This window comes from Macaca thibetana, chromosome 2 (genome assembly GCF_024542745.1).
Source record: "Macaca thibetana thibetana isolate TM-01 chromosome 2, ASM2454274v1, whole genome shotgun sequence".
NCBI classification, from domain to species: domain Eukaryota; kingdom Metazoa; phylum Chordata; class Mammalia; order Primates; family Cercopithecidae; genus Macaca; species Macaca thibetana.
In genome coordinates, this window is record NC_065579.1 from 141617229 (window position 1) to 141639747 (window position 22519).

The 22519-nt window shown below is 41.0% G+C and overlaps 2 protein-coding genes across 3 annotated transcripts in view; both read left to right on the forward strand.

Moving 5' to 3' along the window:
* TSEN2 (tRNA splicing endonuclease subunit 2) overlaps positions 1 to 22519 on the forward strand; it is a 728632-nt gene that overhangs the window by 206434 nt on the left and 499679 nt on the right. The window lies entirely within an intron of this gene.
* The window catches only part of SYN2 (synapsin II), a 188903-nt gene that overhangs the window by 3831 nt on the left and 162553 nt on the right, over positions 1 to 22519 (forward strand). The window contains exon 1 of one of the 2 annotated variants that reach the window (XM_050781473.1): positions 520 to 1104. The exons of the other annotated variant lie outside the window; for it this stretch is intronic. Within the exon in view, the coding sequence (XP_050637430.1) occupies positions 722 to 1104 (383 nt within the window). The 5' untranslated portion in view covers positions 520 to 721. Of the gene's footprint in view, positions 1 to 519; positions 1105 to 22519 lie in introns of those variants that run through there. 2 annotated transcript variants of the gene reach the window in all.

Sequence of the window (22519 nt, forward strand, 5' to 3'; positions counted from 1 at the left end):
ATAGGGTGTGTGTGTGTGTGTTAGTAAGAGCGGATTATTCCCTTCCCCCTCTTCTGGGGGCTGGGGAGATGACACCTTTCTCCCCAACGTTGGGAAAGGAGGTGGTTCTTTTCCTCCTCACTACAGGGTGTTCGTGCATGTGTGCGTGTGTGCGCGCGTGACTGAGATGACTCCTTTCGTTCTCACCTCCGCGTAGGGAGGCTGACACCTCTTATCTTTCCAAAGGGAGTGGGGTCGGTTTCCTTCGCCTCCATCTCAGCTGGGACACGGCTCTTTTTCTCTCTAACCAAAAAGATGGTGGGGACTCTGGTTCCTTTTCCTTCCCCTGGGGAGAAGGCCTGGCTCCCACACCCTCCCCGCATAGTCACGCTCAGCTTGCAGAAGGCCTGGGTCGCCCCCTCCTGCAAGCCCCGAGAGTCGCCAGACAGGCGGTTAGGTGCCCTCCGTGAGGGGGGCGGGGCCGCCTCTGCGGCGCGGGGCGGGGGCTATCTCTGGCCCCGCCCCTTCCCCGCCCGCTCCCTCTCAGTGAGCCTCGCGCCGCCCGGCTTGCCTGGCCCAGTCGGCCGCGGCTGTCTGCGGGGTCTGGCGCCGGGGGCAGAGTCTCTGCTGCGAAAGCCGCTGCCTCAGCCGCCTCAACCGCCTCAGCCTCGCCTTCCGCCCTCGCTCTCCCTCCGCGCCGCCGGACCCCGTAGCCCCGCGCGCCCCCAGCCCGTCAAGCCAGATGATGAACTTCCTGCGGCGCCGGCTGTCGGACAGCAGCTTCATTGCCAACCTGCCCAACGGCTACATGACCGACCTGCAGCGGCCCGAGCCCCAGCAGCCGCCGCCGCCCCCCGGCCCGGGCGCGGCCTCGGCCTCGGCTGCGCCCCCGACCGCTTCGCCGGGCCCGGAGCGAAGGCCACCGCCCGCCTCGGCGCCCGTGCCGCAGCCCGCGCCGCAGCCCGCGCCGACGCCGTCGGTGGGCAGCAGCTTCTTCAGCTCGCTGTCCCAAGCTGTGAAGCAGACGGCCGCCTCGGCTGGCCTGGTGGACGCGCCCGCGCCCGCGCCCGCCGCTGCCAGGAAGGCCAAGGTGCTGCTGGTGGTCGACGAGCCGCACGCCGACTGGTAGGTGCCGGGCGCCGCCGCCCTCGGGGGTCGGGATCCGCCGGCAGCCGCAGGCCAGGAGAGGACGGTCCCAGGTCGCCGAGGAAACGTTTCAGACCAATAAAAAGGAGGGTCCCTGAGGTCCCGCTGGGAGGAGGTGGGGGCTGAGCGCGCGCGCATTTGCGTGGTGAGGGAGGACATCCATCAGCCCGGAAAGGCGAACCCTAAGCTAAAATACCCCTCGATTGCCCTGAGTCCCCCGGGTCACATACAAGAAGGAGCTACTTTATGCAACAGGAAAGGCTCTTAGGAAATAATTTTTTTGGGGGGAGACGAGGGGACAGACTTGTCAGCTTAGACACATAAAATCTGAGGTGAAATAGTCCCAGGTGGCTGAAGGAACATTTAGGGTTTAAAGTAAAAGGTTTAACTTCATGAAGCACGGGAGTGAATTTGGAGTGGAAATTGGTATTTTGGAGGGAGAGGGTGGTGGTGGGTTTTTTTAACGTGGACCCATGAAGGCTGATATCAAGTATTGACATCAGGTTGATGAAATCACAGATGTGGTGGCCCAGGTGTACACGGGCTTGTTCCCCGGACATGGCTGAAGTCTCTTTATGAATAATAAAATTGTTGTATTTTGTGCAGCAGGGAGGGGACGTGTGGTTTTTTTTTTTTTTGCTTGTTTTTCTGAAATGTGCGTGGCACGGGGTGGGGGGTGTGTGTGGAAGTGAATGGTGGCTTTTTCTAGAAGAAAGATGAAGACCTTGGTAAAATATTATGGATCATTAAAGAGGCACAAATAAAAGGAGACCTGCCTTAATGTAGTAGATGGGAAACTTCAATAATTTTTTTTTTCTTTTAAAGGGATAGGTAGCATGTTTCCAACTTAGAATGGTGAAGGCTGCTGGTTGGTAAAAGTACGAATGAGGTCCACTTAAGACAAATTAGTTAAAAGCGGCTCTATTTTATAGTTAACCTAGGGAATGGTGGGATGGTGAAATTGACAGGTGAAGGGCTTGGAGAAATGAAGAGGCCAAAAATCTGGGGGTGCCTTTTCTCCAGGAATATGAGCAAGGGTTTTGTTTGTTTTTTTCTCACAGGGGTTGAGGTTGGAGACTGGACCTGAGTGTTCTTACCAGGAGGGGTGCACAGAGAGACCACAGAGCTATTTCTCTCCATTTCCTCTTTTGGCTGCTTCTCCGCTTTCTCTCTCTAGCATTCTCTGGGAGATCCAGAGGGAGGGAGTGCTGGCGTGTGGGTGTGGTGGAAATGAGATGCAGATGTGGAGATGCTTGGGTGACTTATGTGGATGGCCTTTTCAAGAGAGTAGAGTAGAAAATCCGAAAGGACTTTTGCCAGGAAATGACAAAGGCACATGGAAGAGGGTAATGGGGAAAGTGTAAATGCATATGATAGTGCCACTGGCAGCCCTCCTTAGGAGAATTACTCTGACTCAGTTCATATCAACAAGTGCTTATTAAGGAGGAAGGGAAGGTAACCAAGCTAGTAAAGGTGCTCAGTCAGAGCATCCATTATATGCCAAACGCTGTACTCTCAGCATGATATCTCATTGCATTTTCTCCACAAAACTGAGGCTTAGGAAAGGTAAGTAGTATGTTTACAATCATATAGCCAGCAAGTGGTAGAAGCAGGATTTGAACTTAGGCCTGTTTGACTCCACTGCTTTCATTCCACTGTGTTATGTTGCCTCACTATTATTATTAGCAATATTAATAACAAGCTCCCTCTAGGCAGTGTGGGGGCCTTTTAAGAGAACTCACTCAAATTTGGGACACAAAGTGGATACATGAAACAGTTAAAAAGAAATCTAGAATTACTGGTTGAGACTAGTGTTTCAGGCAGTCAACAAATGGAGTGGTTAGTGAGAGCCAGAGTTACTGGAGAAAGCTTCATGAAAGATGAGTCTTGAAGAAAGGCCAAGAAAAGGAGGAGGAGAAATGAGAATGACATTCGTGCTTTATTTTTCTATGCAGGAATCTGACTCTTCTGTACCTTGTCCTGATTTCTTATCCTATTAAAGGCACTTGTTTTGAGTCTTATTGCCGGTTACGTATCTATAGATAGGTACTGATACTCATTTGTATGGGTATAATGAAGCTGCTGCAGATTTCTGTTTAGTTATAAATGCTTCTGTAGCTTAAGATTTGAAACTCTCTTTCGATAGTATTCTCTAGGAAGACTATTTGGCATAAACTAGAGAATTTGCCTTGCCCTGGAGACTAGAAGCCCCTGATGGAAGTCATAGAAGCCACTTTCCTATGGGCTGACTCCCAACTGTTTTCCTATTTTCTCTGAAGTAATAACATTGATTTATTAAAACTCATAAGCCCAGTTCAAGTCTAGCTCTTGACAGTAGTTCTGTGTTCCTGTGTTTCTGTGCTTAATAACAATTCCCAGAATTGCTCTTCTAACATGGGCCTAAATTTGTCAAAAACATCTCAGTTAAATATTGATGAGTGGTTTTATTGAAAAGTCTCTATGAGTTAAGGAGCAGGTGCATGCCATGACAAACGCAGTGACTTACACAGGTGATTTTTGCACTGAAGGCTGATTTTAGTAAAATTGTCTCACAGTTTAAGCTACCTAGATAGTATTCAATGAGTGATATCGTATATGCCCTATATTATTTTCCTGGTGCTGGAATAGGAAGTCAGAGTGTAGTCTCAGTAGAACTTAGAATATTGGTCCCCTCTGAATTATAGAATGCTAAAATAAAAAGGGTTTGAACAGCATTTAAATAACAAGGGATGTAAAAGAAGGGCTTAAAATAAGCAGCCTCTCAGCATCCTTAATACACCACAGTTTCCTTTGAATTTCTATCATTGTTATTGTGAGCAGTTGGAGACCCCACCACTGACCAGGTTGATGGGAAAATTGGAAGATGTTTTTCTTTTGCTGGAAATGTTTTCACTGGTTGTTTTTGAGATCTTTAGATTAATTTCACACTAAAAGATCATTGAAAAATTTATCTGTGCCATTAAAAAAATGAAATCAAGCTCTTCATATACCTTATTATTTGTTATTAGTGTTTTTAAAATATTGCCAGAAAATGAATGTCCTCTTTTAAGGTTCATGGCTAAATTTGAAATGCAATTAAGATTGCACTTTGATGATTGTGCTTAAGCAAGGAACAGGTGTTTATGTTGTTTCTTCTGTGTGTTATACTCTCACTAGTGAAGGGGTAAGTTTTCTCTCAGATTCTGTCCTGCCTCTGTTCTGGAGATTCTGACCCCAGTGATCAAGTGAGCTTTTCATTCTGGCATGATGTTTCAGTGTTTGATTCAGTATAGCACAGGTACTCTTGAGTGTCTAGACTGCAGATATAAGTCAACAGATATTTATGAAGCACCTTCTTTGTCCAGGGGATATTTGCTAAGAAAAATGAGACACAGTATCTGCCGTCTGAGAGCTTACTGTCCAGATAGGTAGATAAGATAAATACTTTAAAAAAAATTTTACTAAAAAGTAACCCTTGGGCCTTTGGATCAACAGCATTGGCATCAACCAGGAGCATTTTGAACTGCAGAATCTCAGGTCCCACCTCACACCTACTAAGTCACAATTTGCATTTGAATAAGATCCCCAGGTGATTCATAATCACATTAAATGTTAGATGCACTTAGCTAAAGGATATACCATTAGTGCTAAGGGTGTGGCAGTAACACCAACTACTGTCATTTATTGAACAACACATGCCAGATGTAATAAGCTCTGTGCCAATCTCATTTACTCTTTACATAGCAATGTAATACTGCAGAAGTTTGAGAGTTAAGTGATGGATCTGGGCTAGAGTGGGAATGGAAGGTTTCTCAGAAGAAGTGAGGTTTTAACTGAGCTCTGAAGAATTGGAATCAAAAGAGATAGGTTTGTCTCAGTCCAGGCAGTGGATAGCATAAGGAAAGTACAACAGCAGAAAAGAAGGAGACAATGAAGAGACTGAATTAATGCTGGATTATCTAGGTGTACCTATCTCCATTCTTTTCTAGCCAGCCTTTGAGCATTTCATCAAGAATAGAGGAATTCAAAGTATAACAGTCTGCTTGAACTAGTGCTTGTGAGTGGCTCTAAAAAATACTTGAATTTGAACTTGAAAGAACACTCAAAGTTTGGGGCTTCTTTGTTTAATACTTTAAGTGTCTTATTTCTAACCTAAATATACTGATTGCACAGAATTTGATTGTTCATAGCAGCAGTTGCTTGTACTTTAGAATTCTCAGATATTAGAGCTGAAAGATCATCTGAGTTACTTTATAAATGGGGAAATCTTGATCTCGAGAGGGGACATGGCTTGTTCAAGGTTACTCAGTTAGCTAATGGCAGAACCAGAACTAGAATCTAGAACTTTAATCTCTCTACCATGGTTTTTTTTTTTTTTTCCCACTCTACCACAGTATCCCTCCATTTTTACTATTTTCTACCTTTAACTTTTATATTTTTCCATCCCTTACTATCTCAAGGACTGGTGGGGACTTTTAATCTCATAATGATAGCATTTAAACTTGAAGGATCCTGAATCATCATCTAGCCTAGAGAAATGGAATGCTTTGCCCAAGGTCAAATAAGAAGTTAGTGAAAGAATGGGAACTAAAACTCACATCTGACTCCAACTCAAGTTTCTTTTTACTCTTAAGTCACTCTTTTAGGAGATTTCTCAAATTCTTTTTCTCCTGAAAAGTACTTTTGTGTTGGCTTCTTTTGAAGACTCATCATGGAGCTGTAAGTGCTTAAAAAGACCATGTAAGCACGCTCACACTATTAGCCACACCAACAATTACACTATTCCTTGTTTGTGTTCATTTGTGTTATTGTTGTTTCAGCAAAGTTCATTCTAAAATGGTTGAAGAAGGCTGGGCCCGGTGGCTCACACCTGTAATCCTAGCACTTTGGGAAGCTGAGGCAGACGGGTCGCCTGAGCTCAGGAGTTCAAGACCAGCAACACAGTGAAACCCCATCTCTACTAAAATACAAAAAATTAGTTGGTTGTTGCAGTGTGTGCCTGTAGTCCCAGCTATTCGGGAGACTGAGGCAGGAGAACCAGAGAGATAGAGGTTGTGGTGAGCCGAGATCGCACCACTGCACTCCCGCCTGAGCAACAGAGCAAGACTCCATCTCCAAAAAAATAAATAAAATAAAATGGTTGAAGAAGACTCTTGGAGACCTCATCATCAAAATCCAACAGTCTAATAAAGTTGGTAGGACTGTGCGGTAATGCTGACCTTCCTTTCAGGAACCCATTTTTACGTTAGCATTCCTGTCTACCTAAGGTTGCTTGCTTACTGTCTTTCTGTACCCAAGTTCAGGTCTGTAATAACCTTGTTCTTTTTAATATCTTGCTAAGCAAAAAGGAATGGAGGCCTTAATAGGAAGTTTTCCGGATGTGCATACCTTTCCCTCAAATTTACAAGGGATGTAAGGATGACTTAAACACTGGCCTTGTCTATTGGAATCTTCCAGTCCAATGGAGGAAGACAGGCATTTAAAGAGGATTTTAATATTGTATGGTAATTAGTATGCATAGGGTGCTATGGGAACACAGAGATAGGTTATCCTGGGGAATGAAGATATTGTAGTTAGAAATGTTCCATTAAAATGTGCCACCATGTATTCTTAAATAAACCACTTTGCATCTTTGGACTTTGATTTTCTAAAATTTGTCAAATGAGAAGATTTAAATATATTCTCCAAGATCCTTTCCAGCACTATATTATTTCCATGGTTCAGTTTTTGTGCCATTTTCTTTTAAAAGCATTAGCTCTAATTTTTTTCTATATGGTAATGCCTGTAAACCTTTGGAAGCAGCGACATACGTCAATAAATGACTAAACATTTCCTGGAATGAAAAGCTCACCTTTGAATGGTCTTTATTCAGTACCTCCTTGTTACAGTATTGCTACCATATGTTATCGTGAAAACAGAGGCTAATCTTGTGATGCCTGCTGTGTGTATTTCCTCATCAATGATGGGAATTGGGACTTGTGGCTAAATCTATGTGGGAATCTAAAACAAAAGATGACAATGCCACCTGATAAGCTTGCAGAAGGTCTTACAAGATTTACAGGTGTACACGTAGTGGGAGTGCCACTAATAAACACACAGGAAAACCAAGATGCAACTCTGTCTTGAGGCTACAGCATTTAACCATGACTTCACTCTAGGTGGTGGATATGATCCTGAAAAAGCTGTGTATATTGAGTTTTTGTAAATTGAATAATTTCAAAAGCAGTGGGGCGCTCACTATTTAAATGAATTGTGGAAAATCTTTTGCAAGAGAAATTGCCTTTTTTATAAGAAAATAATTGTTACCTAATTTTTTTAGCTTCCCACGTAGAAGCAATCGGGTATCAGAAGGCTACAGTATCACTTTAGAGAAAGGAGAGGATGATCTAGAAGACTTTTCTGTTCTGCAGACATTGCTTCAATACAGCAGGAAGATGTAGTTTTTAATAGGGCAGTGACCTATGGAGAGAATAAAATGAGCAGGTACCACAGGTCCCTGAACCCTAAGGATGTCCGTGCTGCATGACTAAGAATAGGAGGATGTATATGGGCCTTGGTGTTTGTTGCTTGACAGCAGGCATTTCAGAAATTTTAACCAGTTCATGTAAGATTGTAAAATAGATTAGATTCCGTCACCCTGCCCTTCTTTCCTTTTCAGCAGCATGAAACAATGCGAAGATACAGGATTGAGGGTCAAAAGACTTCGAATTGAGATCTGGCTCCACTGTTAACCATATGGCCTTATCAGAGTTACATAATCTCCTTGAGCCTTTCCCCCATCTATTTGACAAATTTCCACTGGGGGTCTACTATATATATCAGGCACTGTTCAAGGTTCTAGAATAACAGACAAAAATTAGTTTCCTTACCTGTAAAGTGGAGATAACATTATGTATTTCTGATATCACTATTGTGATAATTAAATAAAATAAGATACCATAAAAGCATTCTGTAAAAGCTAAAAAGCCATACTAGTAGTTACTGTTGCATCTTTCCCTGTTTCCAGCTGCAGGTATCTGATCTACCTTGGTTCCTTTTTTGAGTTCTCAAAATTTTGTTATGCAACTGATTGTTTATTTTGCACACTTCTGGGATGAGGAATCTTCTTTTTGTTGTTTTTTAATTGAGGGCCACTGGCTCAAAGACAGTATCATCAAAGGCTTTCTTTTGTGTTTTTCAAAAGGCAATATAACTTAGTTTTTTTTAATGACAAAAGCATTACCCATTAACTCAGCTATATTTAATAATTAGGGACAGGGCCACATAAACCTTTATTTAATAAGTAAATTCTAAAATAGCTCTCCTTCAGTTTTACTTGTGACTAATTAAGGAAGGATGGCTACAGAGGAAAATGAAGGAAGAGAGAAATACACAGAAAGCCTTTAAAAGGTGGTGCCTGTATTTGTTTCCCTGTCCAATCAAAGCCTAGAACATTGCTTTCAGAATATTTTTAGGCAAAACAAAAGCATTCACAGGTCTTAGAAAGTTAGCTTCTTTCTTAACATTCTTCCCTAACATGTAGTTGCTCATTATGCTTATTCACAGTTTGCCTCCAGCTTTTCAGACTAATTTCTCACCGTCCCCTCAATCCTGAATTTTGCTGTACTCTGGACTACCCTCTCCCTGCATACATGCTGGACTTTCAAAACCTGGTGCTATTATTGCACAGCTGCCTTTGTTTGGAATGCTCTTGTCCTGGTTCTCTTACCTTAACGTTGATTTTCTTTATTTCATTCCCCGAGGATAAAGGCATTGCCTATTGTTGAAAAAGACACAACCTCTCTTGTCTTCTGGGTGATCTTGCTTCAGATTTCATCTCTCTTTTTCCTCCTGTTCATACTCTCATTTTCTACTGATTGCTCCTTCTATGGGTTGCTCCATTCTTGTAAATAAACTAACAAATGAAAAACTGATCCTCACTTTCCTAATCACTCTTCCAAACATGAAAGATAAATCTCACTTATTACTTATCCAGTTATTTGCCCTTTTCCACCGACACTGGCCTTCTGCCTGCTTTGTAATATTGATACTGTTCTTGCTAGGGAACCTAATTGCTAAATCCAGAGGAAGGTGTCAAACCTTCACTGATGTGTTTGACACTGTATATCTTCCCTTTGGAAGTTCCTTGGCTTCAGGACACTGCATTCCTTGTTCCTTTTTAAAATTTTTAAATAGTTTTGTAAAGACAAGATCTTACTATGTTGCCTAGGCTAGTCGCGAAGTCTTGGTCCCAAGTGATCCTCCTGCCTCAGCCTCCCAAAGTGTCAGGGTTACAGGCATGTGCTACCACCCCCAGCCTCTTGGTTCTCTTCATACTTGTTTTATTGAAGTGTCTTTTCACTCTTCTTGTTCTTTCCCTTTGTCTACCTCATTAAATGTAGATGTTTCTCTGGGCCCCCTTTTCCTGCCCACTTCTTTTTTTATACTGCATATTCTCCCTGGTCCCTCTACTCTCAAGGTGTCAGTTACCTCCTAAATACCATCGGTTCCCTAATCATTACCTTTAGTCCAAAACTTTGTCCTCATCTTTAGACATACGTTCAGCTGCCTGCTGGACATCTCCATCTGGGTGGTTAAGGGTCGTTTGATCCAATATTGAAATCCATGTTTTTCCTTCCTATTCCAGCTCTTCTATTCTAAGTGGGACACCAGTGGTTGCCTATTTCAAGTTCTCATTAACTTTCACCTAGAACTTCTGCAAGTCTCTTCATGATTTCCACTTAGTAGCCTGAATGAACTATTTAAAATGCAAATTTTACCTTTTTACTCCTTTGCTTAAAGTTTTTCAGGGGCTTCTCATATCCTATAGGTAGTTTATGACCCTTCTGTGATTTGACCCCTGCTTTCTTCTCCTGCCGCCCCTAATTATTTCCATGTCCAAACTTCCTTTTCCAGCAATACTGAACTGTTTGCAGTTCCGTACACACATTGTTGCATTCCTCCTCCTTGTCTTTGCTGTCTACTATTACAATTGCCCTTCCTCCTCTTTCCTTTTCTTGATTAAATTCATATTCATCTTTTGAGACTGAATATTTCCTTTTCCGGAAACTCTTCTCTAACTCTCTAGATTGTATTGAGCATCTATGCCCCCTCCACGCCCTCTTCCAATACTGCAAGTATCTTTTTCTCTGGACACGACACAATGGTCTGTTTATGTGTCTGCTTCCCCACTAGATAGTGAGTTCTCTGAGGACAGGCTGAATGTTTCATTCCTTTCTGCATCCTTAGCATCCAGCATAGGGCCTGACACATAGATTGAGTTCAGTAAATCTTTGCCATATTGAGAGCAGCAAGAGAGTCAAAGGATGAGATAAGGGATAGAAGGTAACAATGAAGACAGGGAAGTATCCTAGGATTAGAAATATATGTTAATATATTGGAAGTCATCCTTACTCTCTTCAAATATAAGCTTTAGAATGCTTTCACTCATATCCTGTGAAGTATAAATTAATTAGTAATTTTCAACCATACCACATCATAAATCTTTAGAGATTTAGCTCTGAATGAGAGAGCCACAGCCCACAATACTGGAAAGTATTATCTAGTCCATGGCAGCTCTGAGCAGAGCAAAGGCAAATGGAATAAAATTGAGGACCAAGTTTCTCTTACCATATATTGACACTTGGCTCTCAAGGAACCATTTTTCTGAAAATTCTGCCGCCTGTTTTCCTCAGTGTGGGACTCCAGCCTCAGGCCACCCAAGTTGCGCATTTCTGTTTCTTTAGTGAAAAAGTTCCTCTGGGCTATTACTTTGTCTATACCTTTATGAGAGTTTTGTGTGCCTTCTTCTCCACAGCTTTTTTGGGCTTCTTCTTTTCTCAACTGCAAAGTAGGAGTGTGGGAATGGTTTAACTTCCCCATTCTAAGGGCTCTTCAAAATTATCACAAACAATATATTTGTTTTCTTGAAAAGAAAACAGCTTTAATTGTAAACAGTATACTAATGGTAGAATAGAGATTTGGAGAACCAAAACATCATTGTGATTGGAAAATGTTGAAAGTACATAGCAAGCTTTCATGATGTGACTGTGCTTACTTCTTCTGCCTTGCCTTTCTTTGATTCGCCACATACTTTGATATAACCATGAGACACTACATAGAGCTAATTGAATGTGCCATGCCCCTGTGTCTTTATTTGTACTACTCCTGCTTCCTGAAAGGCTTTCTTCTCCTGTGTCTTTACCTGGATAATCTTCAAGACTCAACTCAGTTGTTGCCTCATCTAGCATCAGGAATTAATCCTTCCTTAAATTATTTCCATTTGTGTTAGAAACCATAATGCCATTGATTACCTGTCATAGCAATTAGCCTGCTGTATTATAATCAGGGTTTGTCTGTCTTCCCCAACACCTCACTTTTGACAACACTGAGATCCCCTTGAAGGCAATGACTATGACTTTTATTTCAGTATCTCCAGGACAAAGAAAGTTTTCAGTAATTATTTGTTGAACTAATCAATGACTTATGAAAAAATTATGAAAATATCAATGATGAGCAAAAGCAACTCGTTGGTTCCCTGTAAATATAAACAAATGACAGCTGCATTAACCAAAGTGACTAGTCAGCAAGTGGTGGTATATATAAACTCTTTTTATAAAAAAGTGTAAAGTGCTATAGAAGCATTCATTATTGTTACTGGATTAGAATTTCCTACACCTTCCCTTACATAAGGCTGATTATGTACCTGCTCGTGCCTCTCCCTCATTCACCCTTCTCTGAGGTACCTGAAAACCCCATGCTTGTTTTTTTCTGAAGAACAGCTGTTGTGCTCTCTACTTCTCCTCTCTCAGACTAAGCACTAAGCTGCCTTTGTTTCCTTGAGCTTTTCTCAAGTTCTAGGGTTTGTTCGTTCTTTTCTTCTTACTATCTAGGACCATTCTTCCATTCCTGTCCTCCCAAGCACAACTATAATCCCTTTTCCAGGATATATACCTCTTATCTCTTTCTCTATTCAAGGGGCCTAACAACTTCATACAATAATTTCAGCCTGATTTAATCCTGTACAAAGAGGCTTGGGCTTCGTGAGAGGAAATTGAGATCCCATTTCTCTATCATGGCCTGAGTCTTTGGAGGCCCTCAATATTAATAATAATAACACAGCTGAAAACTTTCTTTTATATTTCTAGATTCCAGCGATATAGTGTGAATCCTTTTTTGTTGTACCTTGTAATGCAACTATAGCAATACATATGAATATATATTTCCCTCTTCTGTCCCTCTCTTCCTCTGATGAACAGCTAATGGTGAGAATTTAAGTTCTAGAGTCCTGTGTTCACTAACATTTTAACTGTTAGGTAAAAGGGCACCAATGAAAGATTGATGAAATAATCAGCAAACAGCTACTAACTTGAATGTGCTAGTTGCCATGAAGGCTACGACGAGTGAAATACTTGAAATCAAAGAATTATAGAATATATGCTTTCAGTCTTGAGAACTCACATAGAATCTCAAGGAAGACAAAATTAGGACAGTGTAATGGAAAGAGCATTACAAACATTTAAAACACCTGGATTCAAGTCTGTACTCTGCCAGCTAACTTTTTGTGTCACCATAGGCAGTTTATTCAAGTCTCAATTTCTGTTTCAAAAATTAAGGATATAGGCTGGGCGCGGTGGCTCACGCCTGTAATCTCAGCACTTTGGGAGGCTGAAGCAGGCAGATCACTTAAGGTCAGGAGTTTGAGACCAGCCTGGCCAACATGGTGAAACCCAATCTCTACTAAAAATACAAAAATTAGCCGGGCATGGGGGTGGGCATCTGTAATCCCAGCTACTCAGGAGGGCGAGACAGGAGAATTGCTTGAACTCGGAAGATGGAGGTTGCTGTGAGCCGAGATTGTGCCACTGCACTCCAGCCTGGGTGACAGAGACTCCATCTCAACAACAACAACAAAATCAGGGATATAGGCTAAATCGTCTATCCTCAGAGGCCCTTATGAAATCAAGTGATCAACTATATAAAGAACTCTTTATATTGTCAAACAATATAACAGTCTCAGAGTGGACTGTAGAAGTCAAAATGTTTCACAGAGGTCACAGATCTGAGCTGGGTTGTGATGGAAGAATGGGATTTAGATTAGTGAGGCGGGAGAGAGGCATTTTAGTTAAGAGTGGGAGAAAGAACAAAAGCATAGCATCAGTAGTGAGTAAGTTGTGTGTAGTGGAGATGTAGGCTAGTTGGCATAAAGGTTTCAGGGCAGGGAAAAGAGGGAAAGGCTTGGATAAGCAAGGTGGGAGAAATGATAATATGTAATGTATTGGGCATGTATTTTGTGACAGGCAGGCACTGTTCTAAGTAGATGTATTACTCACTTACTAGGGTATCAAATAGATTACTACTATTAACCTAATTTTACAAATGAGGAAACTGTAGCTCACAGTGAATTCAGAATTTGAACCCAGGGAGTCCAGCTCCAGAGTTCATGCTTCCATGCTCCTAACCATCATGCTCTGTGACTAATGGATAACAATGTTCCAAATTTCTCTTTTCCACTGAACACCTTGGTATTTCTTTTTCTCAGTGACAGATACATGTTTGACCTTGAACAATTTCTTATTCTTTCTGAACTTCACTTTATTCATCTAAAAAGGGGATAAAGTATATCTCAAACTAATTGAAATAAACTTTGAAAATGTCTAACAATATGATTGACACTTGACAATGTTCAGTAAATGTTCCACCATGACAAGCAGATTTTCATAGCAGCTTTAAGACAACAACTTACTACAGGAGTATTTATAGGAGCCTTCAAGTGAGTATAGGAGCCTGTCATTTGTGAACAGGTTTTCATGACACTAAAAAATGATTTGGGAAAATAGGACAAACCTAGATGAATATTCCTTCATTTTGGTTGGAGTAATTTGTTGTACATAGTTTGGAAAACATTGATTAGCACTGTTTTGAAACAGTCTCTGGGGAAGATGTTTTTAAGCTGACTTATATGTGGAAACTTCATACTTTGAGCACTATCACATTCATGTCTCATTTAATCCTCCACACAATAGAATCTGTGGTGCAGTACTTAATATTATTCTCATTTTACATATGAAGGAATTAGGTCTAAGTAGGTTAAGATGATTACCCAAGCTCAACTAGCCAGGAAGTGATAGAGTCAGGACTAGAACCCAGATTTGTGGGTTCTATAGGTTCTGTGGCCTGAAAAAGAGAATGTTCTACAGAAGGGACAAATCTGAGCTGAGCTTTGAAAGATGAGTGGGATTTAGATTAGTGAGGAAGGAAAGAGGCATTTCAGTAAAGAGGAAGAGGTGGTAAAAGTAAAATAACAGTAATGGGAAGGAAGTGTGTAGAGCAGATGTAGGCTAGTTGGCATAAAGGTTTCAGGGCAGGGAAAGGGAGAAGTTTGGATAAGCAGAGTGACTTTGGATCCTGTACGTGTTTCTCGAGGCTTCCTAGACTCAGTGCCAGGTGCCATAGAGCCAGGTGGTTAGCTAATCTGGTTGGAAATTTTGTGGGCAAAAATATCAGTTCTTCCAGCCATTTAATAGACTTGTTTTCCAAAGGCATTTAGTTAAATGATTTCCCTTTGGTGCTAGCTTGGAATTCTCTTGCAGAAACATCTAGATTCTGACACAAAAGGCCGATGAACAGTGCCATGAAGAGTAGTGATGGGAGGATTGAGACTAGTTTAATTCATGCCATAACAATTTGCTATTCTTCTCTGAATCTCAATTTCCTCATCCTTAAAATTGGAATAATTTTACTTGTCCTACTTTCTTCATGAGATAATGTCTATGGGAGGACTTTGCAAACTGTAACAAAAACAACAGATTTCAATATGTATTGTCTGAAACTCTAGCAACAGGTGGGATTGAGAGTAGGTAAATATGAGGAAGAGTTCCCCACTTAGTTTCCTTTTAGGTATTGTCATGGGCACTTTTTCTAGTTATGAGAGTAAGAACTTAGGGGAGGAAATAGGTTTTTTCAAGTATCAGAGCTGCTGAGTCTAGTCTTTGTAGGTAGTGAATTTTGTTTTCTTGACCTTTTGGTGCCTTCTCTCTCCAATGATGCCTCTTATTCTCCGTCCGTGGACATATATCTTATGACCTGGGACTCATTCCAGATGTGAATGTATTTTCTGAATCAAAATTGGGATATGAAGTCTTATTTTCCAGTGCAAGAAATAGTCTGGGAGATTTTTAGATGCTGAAATGTGGGAATTTAGAGGGAATTTTTGTGGTTGGAGACTACAAGACTGAAAATGTGAAATCAGCAGGTTCTTGGGACATTTAGGGCAAATTGTTGTTAGCATCCCTGTTTCCTAGCCCTTAGTATTCAGTAGGCTGAGCCCACGTTAGCTCAACTACGAGTTGTTAATGGTTACTGGCAACCCTTTTTCAGGTTTTTGCATTTTCATAGAAGGAGCTGGGAAATAGAAAAACTCTGACATTAAGTCACGAATAGTGGAATTTCAGCACTAAGATCAGGGGAAAAGGAAAAGTATTTTTTATTGCCACCCACCTACACGAAAAGTCTAGTCTTTGAAAGAATAAAACATCAGTTAACTTGGCAAAATGGGATGAGACTAATTTTCCTGTAGCTTCCAGATAACTGATGCGGTCAGGTTTGTTTGAAAAAAAAAAAAATACTCTCAACTGTGACCCTTGGAAGGAAATGGTAGTATTTATGATTCTATATTAAAGTGATATATTTAAGTAAAACTTTACAATGTATGTACTTTGACTTGTATGTGCCATTGCACTTAATTGTCACCTTGACCTTGTGAGGTAAATTGGTATAATTTCCTGCTTAGATTAGGAATCCAAGGCTCAGAGAGCTTGCAGTTTTGCTTAAGGTTATAACACCGAAATAAAGCTGTGTCTAAAATCAATACTCTTCTCACTCTGTACCCCTTTCTCTGTGCAGCTAAGCTCCTTTCTGATCTCTGCATTAATCAATTGATGATGCTTTTGCTTAGAAGCACCAGGGATAGACACAAAATTTGCTTAAGATGGCAAGAGCCTGTATGGTTTGTGACAGGTGTTGCGTAGGTTGGTTGAAAATAACTTAAAGATTGTCTTCTTTCCCTATGTGTTTTTGTTAATGCTTATAATACTTCTATGACTTAGAGTCCTTCTGGTATATTTCAGACTGATTCTGAGTTGTCAGGAAAGAGGATTTTCACTCCAAAGCTCAGTTCTTTTAAAGCTTCTTATTTTTCTTTGTACCTGGAAATTTATTTCTTAGCCAGAACTCAGAGTGGCATCAGACTTAAACTTAAGTTCCTACTAAAAAGACTGTTCTCTGCTGGTCTGTTTTTTTCTCCTGTCCTCTTTTTTTCTCCCCACATAGTTCGTCCCTCTTGCAACATCCTCCTTTTCTCCTGTCCCCCTAGTTGATTCCAGCTGTAGTTATATGGAAGGTTCCTGGGTTTGATGGGCAGTGGGTTTTGGAGTAGGGAAAGAATATGAAGTGACTGGCGCTCTGACTTGGGGTACCTCTGAAAGTCTTGGGAGTTCCCTGCTGCTTTGCCTACTTCCCGGGACCCTGTGCTTTCCCCCAGACCCTTAGGAGAAAGATCTGGGTAGCAGCTTTGAAGGAAGACGAACTCTCCAGAGATTCTTCGATGCTGATTTAGTTTTTCCCCTAGATAGATCTTAGAAGCAGGCACCTAGAAATAAACTGTTTGATTTGAATGATTCACCTCCTCTCCCCTTCTTGGGAGTATTTACTTTGAGGTTTCCCATGTATTTCAGTTATTCTTTCATGAATTAGTTAATAGGAATTGGTGGTGTCATGCGATCACAAGAAACATTGCCGTCTTCACAAAGCTTATAGTTTGGTGGAGGAGACAGGCTATTAAACAAGCAATGTAATAAAGTGTGATTTATTGTTATATCAGCATGATTAAAGGATGTTTTAAATAGAAAACATTTATCTCATAATTTTACCATAGCAATAGAGGAGCTGCTTTCACATTTTTTGTATTCTCTTCTAATATTTGTTCATACACACACATATTTTTACATAATTGTACTCTAGCTACAACTTCATATTTTTTCCACTTATAATTTTGACATATTTTTACATAGTCTTAAAAATTGTATTTCTTCATGGCTGATGTACCATGATTTCTTCAATTCATGTTTCTGTTAACGAACTGTATTGACTTCCAGTTTTTCACCGTTACGTAGTACAACCCATAGGCATTCTCAATTTTCAGGAGACCAACTACTTGATCACAGGTGATTATGTCTGTAGCTTTTGGTAATGTTACTATATTGCAATATCTAAAAAGATTCTATGAAAGTTTTTTTTTTTCTGTTATATTTGCAGTCTGTCAACCATTTTACCTCACTTTCCAGCACGTGGTATGATCTTTTTTAGTGTTAATATAATATCTGTAAAGCAGTATTTGACTATTTTAGCATGTATTTCTGTGAGTATACTAGGTAAGATTAAATGTTTTCCCCAATGTTTGTTTAAAAATATGTGAAACGTCCAATAGCAAAGACTTGGAACCAACCCAGATACCCATCAATAATAGACTGGGTTAAGAAAATGTGGCACATATACACCATGGAATACTATGCAGCCATTAAAAAAGGGTGAGTTCATGTCCTTTGTAGGGACATGGATGAAGCTGGAAACTATCATTCTCAGCAAACTGTCTCAAGGATGGAAAACCAAACACCGCATGTTCTCACTCATAGGTGGGGATTGAACAATGAGAACACAGAAAGGGGAACATCACACATCGGGGCCTGTCATGGGATGGGGGGAGGGAGGAGGGACAGCATTAGGAGATATACCTAATGTAAATGACAAGTTAACGGGTGCAGCACACCAACATGGCACATGTATACATATATAACCTGCACATTGTGCATATGTACCCTAGAACTTAAAGTATAATAATAATAAAAAAAGAAAGAAAGCTGACAAAAATATTTCTACTCTAGCTTCCATTCTGGATCAATGGTAAGTTAGAAATACAACAAATAAGTTAATTGGTTAACATATTAGATATTGTATTACGTATGTAGAAATTGTATAACGTCTGTAGCAAAACTGCACATTCTGCACATGTATCCCAGAACTTAAAGTATAATGAAAAAATAAAAAAGAAAAGAAAAAAAACTGTGTGAAACGTCATGCTAATTTGGAGGCTGAGGTGGGTGGACCATTTGAGCCCTGTGACCAGCCTGGGCAACATGGCAACATCTTGTTTCTAGAACTAAGTTAATTAATTTTTTAAAATGTGAAACATCAGTTCTTGTCTTTTGGCAGTTTATTTGTTTGCTTGGTGGTTTGATTTTAAATGGGCTATTCATTGTTAAAGATGAGGAATGGGTAGCAGCAGCTAGAATGGCTTCTTGGGTCTTTGTTCCAACTTGGCAAAAAATATCAGTGATTGTGAAGATAAAAATCAGATCCTTGGCTGGGCACGGTAGTTCATGCCTGTAATCTCAGCACTTTGGGAGGCTGAGGTGGGCAGATCACCCAAGCTCAGGAGCTCGAGACCAGCCTGGCCAGTGTAGTGAAATGCCATTTCTACTAAAAATATTTTTAAAAAATCAGCCGAGCATGTTGGTATGCGCCTATAATCCCAGCTACACAGGAGGTCGAGGCATGCGAATCCCTGAAGCCCGGGAGGAAGAGGTTGCAGTGAGCTGAGATCACACCACCTCACTCCAGCCTGGGTGACAGAGCAAGATTGCAAGGCTCTGTGTCAAAAAAAAAAAAAAAAAAGATTCTTTAAGCTAAAAACAGTACTACATACAGGACTGACACCTGTGGGGTCTATACTAGGCTGTGAGTTCCGTCAGGGCAAAAGTCACATTTTATTCTTTGCCTCAGCCTTTAGCAGCCTGGCTGATGGTAGGCCTCAAAAAAAAAGGTTGAAGAAATTTTAAGTTCTTGGCACACTGGATAGTCTCCTCCAAATATTACTTCCACATCTTCTTATATGGCCTAAAGTTTCACCATTTAAGTTGCATTTCATTCTTTGGATTTTAAAGAGTGAAAATCTTTCTAATCTTGGAGACCTCTAGGAAATTATTCTTCTTCTTTTTCTTTCTTTCTTTTTTTTTTTTCAGAGTCTTGCTCTGTCACCAGGCTGGAGTGCAGTGGCGTGATCTTGGCTCACTGCAGCCTTCACCTTGGGTTCAAGCGATTCTCTTGCCTCAGCCTCCCAAGTAGCTGGGACTACGGGCACGCGCCACCATGCCTGGCTAATTTTTGTATTTTTTTTAGTAGAGGCAGGGTTTCACCATATTTGCCAGGATGGTCTCGATCTCTTGACCTCAGGATCTACCTGCCTCGGCCTCCCAAAGTGCTGGGATTACAGGCGTGAGCCACCGTGCCTGGTCTATTCTTTAATTTTTTTTTTTTTTTTTTTTTGTAGAGACAGAGCCTTGCTGTATTGCTCAGGCTACTCTCAAACTCCTGGTCTCAAGCAGTCCTCCTGCCTCAGCCTCCCAAAGTGCTGGGATGACAGATGTGAGCCACCGTGCCTGGCCAAGGAAATTATTAATACCTATAGGAGGATGAATATGGTGGTCTCAGGTAACATGCTGGAGATTATAGCTACAATATGAGAGCAACACCCTGCAGGGGTAGAATGTAGAATGCACACCTGGTGGTGGAGGAGTAGAGAAATGTTCACGAGAGTAGTAGGAAGTTGTCAGAAATAACAGCTTCATTTATTGACCAGAATCCCAGGAATATGAGAACTGGCAAGTAATCTTAGTGTTCACCTGAGCCTTAGTGTCCTTATGTGTTGAATGTGGATGAGAATGCCTATTTTCCAGGATTACTGTGAGACTTAAAGCAGGTTATGAAAGTGCTCTGTAAACTCAAAAGTGCTTTATAAGTTAAAAAAAAAATGTTGTCATCACCATCATGCAAGAAGCTAGGTAATACAGGGGTAAAATTTCTTTTTATTATTTTTTCAGGAGCTAGGTTTATTCTTCATATTCTTAGCTAATCTTTATCGTTTGAAGGTGAAATTGAAGTTTCTAAAGTAGTATTTCCCTCCCCAAGGAAACAGTGAAGAAGGATGTTGGATGGGAAGGTAGCTTTGGGAAGTGTAAGACTTTGTTAGCTTTTTGTCATGTTAAATGAATAGCTTCTTTCTGCCCAAGTCTTTTTCCGAGAGGATGGTGAAAAGAGGAAGGCACAGTGTGGACCATGTTCAGAGTCAGTGTTTTATTTGATTGAAGCAGTGGGACAAGATGAAGATGAATCTTGAGTTAATCCTTGAATAGTAGGGTGGAATCTGCTAAGGAGAACCTTGAATACAAAGCTCAGGTATTTTTTCCTTATCTCATAGTCAGTAGAAATTTGTGAAGGTTTTGATCAGGGGAGTGAGTTGATCAGTGCTGTATTTAGGAAGGTTTACCTGAAGACAGTGTAGAAAATGGGCAGCGGGGGTGTGGGTGGAGAACTTGTGCAGTCCTGGAGACCAGTTAGGAGCGTGTTGTGGTTGTCCGTCTGTGAGGTACTGCCTGTTTGAACTAGAACCATAGCAGTGGAAAAGAAGGAACGGATACAAGGGTGTCTGAGAGTGTAGTCCTGGGGTAAAGGAGCTTTGGGGACCTTATGATATTCAATCTGTTATTGCTTCCAAAGGTTTGTTTACTCTGTAGACTTTTAAAAAATTTAAGTATCAAACTGACATACGTAAAAGTGCAGAAATAGTTTTTGTAACTCATTGAGTTTTTAGTATAAAATTATAAAGTATAACCCAAGTAGAGATATGCATGCAACATTACCAGCACCTGCTAAGCTTCTTTCCAATATTACTTCTTCTTTTTTTATTTTTGAGATGGAGTCTCGCTCTGTCGCCCAGGCTGGAGTGCAGTGGCGTGATCTCGGCTCACTGCAACCTCCGCCTCCAGGGTTCAAGCAATTTTCCTGCCTCAGTCTCCTAAGTAGCTGGGATTACAGGTGCGCGCCAACATGCCCAGCTAATTTTTTTGTATTTTTAGTAGAGATGGAGTTTCATCATGTTGGCCAGGCTGGTCTCAAACTCCTGACTTCGTGATCCACCCATCTCAGCCTTCCAAAGTGCATTACTTCTTTCATCTTGACTTCTCCTCCCTGAACAGGTAACCACTATTTTGCTTCCTTCAGCGTATGTTAATTTTGCCTGCTTTTGAGCTTTATATAAATGAAATCCTACAGTAGAAACTATTTTTGTGTCTAGCTTCTTTTGTTTGACGTAATGTTCATGAGATTCATTTGTTTTCTTGTAGATAGCATTAGTTCATTCTTTTTCATTGCTGATATGTATTTCATTCTCTGAATATATCACAGTTTATGCATTCTGCTGTAATGGATATTAAGTTGTTCCTAGTTTGGGGCTATTATGAATAATGGTGATACGAACAATTTTTGTTCATGATTTTGGTGAATATAAGCTCTTATTCCTGCTGGGTGTGTACCTAGAAGTGGCATTTGCTGGGTTATAGGGCATATGTATATTCAGCTTTTAGTAGTTTTACAGTTTTACAGAATGATTGTACCAGTTTACACTCCCACCAGCAGTATATGAGAGTTCCTCACCACAACTGTGTCTTGTCAGCCCAGGCTGCTGTAACAAAGACCTTAGACTGGGAGGCTTAAACAATAGAAATTTATTTCTCACAGTTCTGGAGGCTGGATGTCTGAGATCAGGGTGCCAATGTGATTGGGTTCTGGTGAGGGCCTTCTTTCTGGCTTGTAGACAGCACTTTCTTGCTATGCCCTCACATGGTGAAGGGAAAGAGCCCTGGTCTCTTCATCCTTTATAAGGGCACCATTCCCATCACAGGGTCTTTCTTCTCTTGACTTCATCTATACTAATTACTCCCTAAAGGTTCTACCTCCAAATGTCATCACAATTGGGGATTAGGGCTTTAACATATGTGTTTAGGAATGACACAAACATTCAGTCCATAGCAACATGGTATTGTCAGTATTTTAAATTTCAAAGGCTTTTATGTTATAGGAAACTTGACTAGAGAAGGCTGTACCTAATGTAAAGGAAGAAAGGGATTATTGGTTATTGAATGCCTGCTGTGTATGAGATACTGCCTAAGTGCTTTTCCTAATATTGTCACATTTAATCAAGGTAATCTCATGTAAATTTTGAGATCAGTGTTGTGTTGATTTTACAAGCCAGAAAACTGAGGCTACAGGTTAGTCAGCTTGTGATTGCCGTCCAGAATCCAGCCTAGATCTGCTGGAGTCTAAACCAATCACATTACATAGAAACTACAGTTGTCAATGAGGTGTGTGGTTTTTGTTTGTTTGTTTGTTTTGGTGGATGGCGGGCTCTTCCTGATGATCCTGAAAGTCCGTCAAATAAGCGGTCCCCTTCTGAGACATAGTGCCTAGCTGGCCTGCAAATAGCAGCCACCCAACCAAGCACCTCCCCCTACCCTATGCCCTCTCTGCCGCCTCACTGAATCTC